At 39.8% G+C, this 7,836-nt stretch overlaps 1 protein-coding gene across 1 annotated transcript in view; it reads left to right on the plus strand.

Annotated features, from left to right (window-relative positions):
• amn (amnion associated transmembrane protein) overlaps nucleotides 1–7,836 on the plus strand; it is a 52,141-nt gene that overhangs the window by 17,012 nt on the left and 27,293 nt on the right. Inside the window, exons 6-8 of the mRNA XM_043698472.1 lie at nucleotides 2,376–2,608; nucleotides 3,072–3,209; nucleotides 7,082–7,190. Coding sequence (XP_043554407.1) covers nucleotides 2,376–2,608; nucleotides 3,072–3,209; nucleotides 7,082–7,190 — 480 coding nt within the window. The remainder of the gene's footprint in view (nucleotides 1–2,375; nucleotides 2,609–3,071; nucleotides 3,210–7,081; nucleotides 7,191–7,836) is intronic.

The following is a 7,836-nucleotide window of genomic DNA, read 5'->3' on the forward strand; positions in this document are numbered from 1 at the left end:
ACAGGAGTGTTGTAGTGAAGTTTATTATACACACTGTAACACAGGAGTATTGTAGTGAAGTTTATTATACACACTGTAAGACGGGAGTGTTATAATGAAGTTTATTATTCACACTGTAACACAGGAGTGTTGTAGTGAAGTTTATTATACACAGTGCAACACATGAGTCTTATGGAGACTGGGCGCCTCCTAGCAGAGCGCTTTAGGGAACATCTCCGAGACACCCGCACCAATCAACCACATCGCCCAGTGGCTCAACATTTCAACTCCCCCTCCCACTCTGCCGAGGATATGGAGGTGCTGGGCCTCCTCCACCGCCGCTTCCTCACCACCAGACGCCTGGAGGAAGGACGCCTCTTCTTCCGCCTCGGAACACTTCAACCCCAGGGCATCAATGTGGATTTTAACAGTTTCCTCATTTCCCCTTCCCCCACCTCATCCTAGCTTCTAACCTCCAGAAACTCGATCCCCTGACCTGTCCCCCCTGCCCCGCTCCTTTTCCACCTATCCACTCCACCCTCTCTTCCCTGACCTATCACCTTCATCTCCTTCCCCACTGACCTATTGTACTCTATGCCACTCTCTCCCCACCCCCACCCTCCTCTAGCTTATCTCTCCACGCTTCAGGCTCTCTGCCTTTATTCCTGATGAAGGGCTTTTGCCCGAAACGTCGATTTTGCCTGTCCTCGGATGCTGCCTGAATTGCTGTGCTCTTCCAGCACCACTAATCCAGAAAGAAGTACATATCACTCTATTAAAGGCCATTTTTGCTCCTTCCCAATCTACAGACCCAGAAAATAACACCGTCTTATTCCTCTACAAACACTGCCCCAGGTTACATTAATAGCTATGGCTTATATTTTAAATTTAATCAAGAGGCATATCTCCAAAAACATATAATTAAGAAAGAACCTACTCAAACTCACTACTGCAGATTCTCTGTAGGCCACACTTAAAACTAAATTAACTTATCTGATTCTGTGTTGTGAACTTTGCCCAACAGTTCCTCCAAGATTAGTTGTGAATTTCACTGTTTGCTAATTTTCCCAGATGCACTCCGATGTCCAGCGATACACGAATTCAAACAGCAAAGGCAGTAACTGTAGGTTCTCTCTCTCTCTCTCTCTCTCCTGCAATGACCTCACCATGTGTTTCCTTCTTTAACATATTTTAATTCTAAAACTTTGCAAAAGCATAGCTAATTATGTACACTGGTAACCAATTTGCTATCAGCAGGAAGAATACAAAATGTCAGACAAAGTGTACTTTTAAGCTAAAGCTGTCAAAATTCTATCCATCTCACAAGCTAAAGATAACCAATATCTATCCCTGCTCTACAGATTTCTGGGAAACATAATTTTGGCTTTGATATTTTTATCTCTCCTGACTCCAGCGGTTGACCCGTGGATTCCTTTAGTGTTCCTAGTTCTGGATTACAATTTTCTGACAATTTACTTTCTGCTTCTTTTTTTATCAATGAATTCTTGCACTTGAGATGTAACCCCTGGCAATTTTTTTAAACCTGTAATTTGCACTCAACGCTTATTGGCTTTTTATGCATTAGGTGCTCTTAGTGTATGAAGCCTTTATTTTTTTTACAAGACAACCAGTTCAATCACCGCACCTTAATCTCCACACCCTTCAAAGGGCAAAATAAGTCTTTGTTCTTGTAATCCTTCACAGTGTTTTTTTGCATGTTTTAGTAAATCAATCCAGTGGCAAACATATTTTCAAAGAACAATAAGAATGCACAATGGGTCTTGCTACACTGAAAAAAAGGGAAAGATAGGTAAAGTATTTGTCTTACTTTCACATGAAGCAAATACACCATCGTACATGCAGTCTATTCTTTCCGCATTTTCACAGGTTTGAAATCAAGATTGCAACTTGAAATTTTTTTCCAAAACTTCAAAATGTGCAACTTCTACCTTCCTTCAGGTTGCTCCTTTCTCCAGTAGTCTTCGGTCTTAACGTAATCTCAAATTTATCTTCGGGAATGATTCAAATCTGTCACAAATCCTTCCAATGATAAGGGTCTCAAGCTAAATGCATTCTCAAATAAGTGTCACCCATCTATTAGGTGCATTGGCGCAAATTTTATGAAAATCACCATTGTGCACAACAATCGTCTCTCAAATAAGCTTTTACGCTTGAAAGATAGGGTCATCCAACACTGATGTTACCTCAGAAATTCCAGTTAAGGCAGACTGAAATGATTGTCTAGGATTTTATTTAATGACTGTTAGCCACTCGATAGCTCAGAATATTTAACATTCATACTAAGTTCCCAAGTGGGAAACACTCAATGGAACAATTAATTTTAAGACATTAACCCTGAAGTGCTAAGATGACGTGGTCCTTTTGTTCACCTGCAGGTGAGGATATCACTTTCAAAGACCCTAACCAGTATAAATGGTATAATCCCAAGTATTGGCAGGTTTTATCAATGAGTGACCTGGAAAATAAGAATTACCTGTTCACCTTGGATGAAGAAAGTGTTCCCTGCCAACATGATGATGTCATTTTTCGACCTGAAACATCTTTCCATGTGGACCTGGACAGTGATATACAAAATGTCAATGTTAAAACCATTTCTTTAATGAATAGGGTGAGTCTTCCACTTCTTCAAATGCTGTGTTTTGATCAGTCCTTTGATCCATACCATCCACATATTCAAAAGTGAAATAATGTTTGTGATTTGCAGAAAACTCTTTTGAGAAAAATAACAAATAACCTCAGGCTATTTTTCAAAAGGTCTAATGCATCCACCTGAACAGGCCTGTTTTATCAAGTCCTGTGAGACAGAACTGCCTTTAGTAGAACTGACAATAGGTCTTCGAGGTACATTTGACTCATGGCTGCCATTGAAAATGTAAATTTGTTTTCTATGACACTCCTTCCTGCCACTTGATGTTATCTTCATGTTCATTGGAGTTTCTGAAAACTGGTTTATGTGAATTCCTAGGCTGTCAGTATTTTGAATACATTAATCAATGCGAAATGTCATGTCCTTAACTATTGTCCGTTGCCCATTGCGATGATATGGTTAAATATTTCATTTTTCATCATAGACGTTTACAAGCAATGAAGTATTTGCTGAGTACATGTGGTCAAATACTGGAAAATTACAGTTCCAAGGAAATGGCTCGATCACTGTGACCAATGCCAAGTGTAAGGATAAATCTGGCTGTGATTGTGGTAACTTTGGTGTAAGCATCTAACTCAAACCAAATTACTGTGCTAATCTTAGATCTGTGAAGCATACATTTTCCAAATTCCATGAAGAAATAGTTATTTAGACCATGCTTTCTTAAAATTGAGAGAAGACAATAGGTGTGGTTCTTTTTAAGCTGTAAGCTCTTAACACTTAACTATGTTTGCAGTAGGGTAAAGAAAAAGGAATACAGCTGGCTTATTTGCATCTAAACCTTCAGTGAAATATTTATGACGTTTTGACTACAAACACGCACACCCATAACCGGAATGTTGTTCCCAATGAACCAGCATGTGGCATTACATGCCCTGGACAGCTGTTCAGCTTGCCTCACTTTCCACCATCTTGCCTCTGTGTCAAGATCCAGTCCATATTTCAACTATTATTCTAGGCTGATATTCTAGTCCAGTGCAGAGTCAGTGCCACAGTATTGAATGGGAGTCATATGAAACTTTACTCTGAAGTACCTGTTATGTTGGCTGTACAAGATATTGAGGCCCTGTTTGAAAAGGAGTAGCAAGTTCTCTAGTTCTTGACAAACATCCCTCACCACCCCATCAAAAGTAAGTTTGGTAACTTGTCCATGAGGCTTTGCTGTGTGCAGCAGTTACTTCATTTACCTTTACAACAATGACAATGGAACTTTGTCAGTAATTGGTTCCAGTGAACTTTGGGATATCTTGAGGGTAGGAGAAAGTGAGGACTGCAGATGCTGGAGATCAAAGCTGAAAAATGTGTTGCTGGAAAAGCGCAGCAGGTCAGGCAGCATCCAAAGAGCAGGGGGATCGACGTTTCGGGCATAAGCCCTTCTTCAGGGCTTATGCCTGAAATGTCAATTCCCCTGCTCCTTGGATATCTTGAGGGTATCATTGATAATGATTTTGGAACTGTGAATCTTTTTTTCCTTCAAATGTAACATTGCCTCTTACAGTAATAGCTGGCTGTAATTGATACCAAGCTGTATATGTACTGCTGTATTCCAATAGCAGAGAAATGTAGACTCTATTGGACCATGTGACTTCAGCGACAAATTAAAACACAAATTTATTAACAAGTGAAGGGTGAGCAGCAGAATAAATTCCAATCATGTCAATTCTGTTATGAAATTGCCCACATAACTCCTGATTCCGATGAAACAAAAGGTGCACCTTTGTTCATTCTCTTAATAATAATCCTAAATCATAAATGTCATAGGTCCATTTGAAGTCTGTGTGACTTCGCCACCCATGTTCCAGTACTCTGGTCTGGCTTCATCACTCCCCTCCCCCCCGCCCACCCCGCATCCCTCCTATTTATCTCTCAGTCCATGGCTCACAAGCCTCATTCCTGATGAAGGGCATATACCCAAAAACGTCGATTCTCCTGCTCCTCGGATGCTGCCTAACCTGCTGTGCTTTTCCAGCACCACACTCTCAATTCTGAGAAGAACATGGCAAAGTTGTCACGTTTATCCTTCAAAAATTATAGCTTCTTGAATTGTCAATCAATAAACCAAAGTGACTTCATTTGTCACCTGTCTCCTGGGATCCAAAGGAACAATATATTAATAAACATGATGCAATAGAAAGATACCTTAGAGGTTAGTTGGTACAATATCCATACTACACTCTTAAAATATGCCACTATATTAAGGTCCACTAGTGAAATGGTAAATCTGTTCAGCTGTCTAACCTGTGGACCTGGTTCACCTCAGTATACAAATTTGAGCCATGCCTACAGAATGAAGATTCTGTCTCTCCCAGGGACTTGCAAATATTGTAACATCAATTTAAAGTGGCAACCAGTATTTCATATATAGAACAAAGCACAAAACAAAAATCAAGAATGCTGTGGATATGGAAGTCTGAAAACAAAGAGAAATACTGGAAAAATGCAGAAGGTAGACAGTATCTGTTTAGAGAGACAAATAGCATGGTTAAGCACTTAAGAAAGACTATAATGGCTGAATGTTTAGCTTTATTTCTTTATTTTTTAACTTAATACTAAAAAGGACTGTACTGCTTAACTTTCACCTTTTTTATGCTGTACTAAGAGAAATAAGGAACTAAGAAAAATTAAACATTACATTACATTTAATGTAATGTTTAACTTTTAACTTAGTTCCTTATTTCTTTCTACCTTGTTTTTAGGTTTTTGTACCTAGGTACTTGTACCTAAGCTGGTGCTGTATATAGTAACCTTGAACATTTTGCACTGTACTCCTATAGTTTTGTACTTGAGTATATATGACAACAAAGTCTAAATCTAATGAGTTGAATGTTCAATGTTTTAACAAAGGCTTCACAAGCTTTTTGAGGAAGTAACAAAGAGGATTAATGAAGGTAGAGTGGTAGACATGGTCTATACAAACTTCAGTAAGTCATTCAACAAGGTTCCCCATGGGAGACGGATTATCAAGGTTAGATCTCATGGAATACACTAGCCATTTGGATACAGAACAGGCTGAAAGGTAGAAGACAAAGAGTGGTAGTGGAGGGTTGTTTTTCAGGCTGGAGGTCTGTGACATGTGGTGTGCTACATGTGGTGCTGGGTCCAGTGCTTTTTGTCATTTACATAAACAATTTGGATGTGGGCTTAAGAGGAATAGTTAACAAGTTTGCAGATGACACCATAATGGGAGGTGTAGTGGACGGTGAAGAAGGTTACCTCAGACCACAACAGGATTTTGATCAGATGGGCCAATAGGCTGAGGAGTGGTAGATGGAGTTTAACTTAAATAAATGCAAGGTGCTGCAGTTCCAAGACTTATACACTATGGTAAGGTCCTAGGGACTGTTGCTGAACAAAGAGACCTTGGAGTGCAGATTAATTGTTCCTTGAAAGTAGAGTCGCAGGTGGACAGGGTAATGAAAAAGACGTTTGGTATGGTTTCCTTTATTGGTCAGAGTATTGAGTACAGGAGTTGGGAGGTCATGTTATGGCTAATGTAGAGGACAGTAGTTAGGCTACTTTTGGAATATTGCGTGCAATTCTGGTCTCCTTCCTATTGGAAGGATGTTGTGAAACTTGAAAGGGTTCAGAAAAAATTTACAAGGATATTGCCAGGGTTGGAGAATTTGAGCTATAGGGAGAGGTTGAATAGGCTGGGGTTGTTTTCCCTGGAGCGTCAGAGGCTGAGGGAGTGACCTTATAGAGGTTTATAAAATCTTGAGGGGCATGGATAAGGTAAATAGACAAAGTTTTTCCCCGGCTTGGAGGAGTCCAGAACTAGAGGCCATTGGTTTAATAGTGAGAGGGGAAAGATATAGAAGAGACCTAAGGGGCAACTTTTTTATGCAGAGAATGGTGCGTGTATAGAATGAGCTGCCAGAGGAAGTGGTGGAGGCTGGTACAATTACAATATTTAAAAGGCATCTGGATGGGAATATGAATAGGAAGGGTTTGGAGGGATATGGACCCAGTGCTGGCAAATGGGACTAGATTAGGCTGGGATATCTGGTCGGCATGGACTAGTTGGGCTGAAGGGTCTGTTTCCATGCTGCGCATCTGAATGACTCTATGTGAAACACGGTCTGCTCTGTTCTTTCAAACAGCACCAATGTGGAACAGTCAGCCTTATCTCTATTAGAAAGGAATTACATTTCAAGAAGAATAAAGATGTTAGATTTAGCTAATGTAGTACAGAGAAAGCTGAGTAATATACACAGTGTACAGCAACAACTCACTTTGATAGCATAGATAATCAAACTTCCCACAATTAGTTTGAAATGGAGATGAAAGATGTTGAGGGTGAAAGAAAGAATGGGACATGAAGACAGCTGTGAAGGACAGAACATCTCTCAGTGTTCCAGTGGGAATAAAAGTGATTTGCAGCCTATTGAATCATTAAATACACTGCATTTCCATAACTCATGTTCTACTTTGCAGAACCTCAGAAGAATTTGCTCTAATTTGCGAAAAGAAGCAGGAAGCCAATGTTCAGAGCTTATTTGCACAAATCCCTTGAAGCCTCAAGGTCATTGCTGTAACATATGTGGTGAGCGTTGCTAATGTTAATTTTTAAAAGTTCTATCTTGATCCATTTCAGTTATAAATGATCTCTAATAACCTATTTGGTTAATTTTCACATTTTTGTGAATTTGATGAGTTATTGTTATGGTGAAGGGCATCAGTATTATGAGAATAAGATATTTCCATCATCCTTTCCTCTGCCAGGTACAAGCAGTTAAATGGAGAGTAAATCTCCCTCTCCTCTGTCCAATTACTGTACCAGCGGAACCTTTAGAAAAGCATCCTAATCTGAATTAAAATGATGACTTATTATTTCATACACCAAATCAAGGATGTCTCAGAGAGGGTGCAGAATGTTCTCATGGGGGAGAGGGGTCAGCAGGAGGTCATTGTACACATTGGAACCAATGATATTGGAAGGGAAAAGGTTGAGATTCTGAAGGAAGATTATAGAGAGTTAGGCAGAAATTTAAAAAGGAGGTCCTCAAGGGTAGTAATATCTGGATTACTCCCAATGCTACGAGCTAGTGAGGGCAGGAATAGGAGAACAGAGCAGATGAATGCATGGCTGAGGAGCTGGTGTATGGGAGAAGGATTCACATTTTTGGATCATTGGAATCTCTTTTGGGGTAGAAGTGACCAGTACAAGAAGGACAGATTGCACATAAATT

This window comes from Chiloscyllium plagiosum, chromosome 10 (assembly GCF_004010195.1).
Source record: "Chiloscyllium plagiosum isolate BGI_BamShark_2017 chromosome 10, ASM401019v2, whole genome shotgun sequence".
Classification (NCBI taxonomy): Eukaryota; Metazoa; Chordata; class Chondrichthyes; order Orectolobiformes; family Hemiscylliidae; genus Chiloscyllium; species Chiloscyllium plagiosum.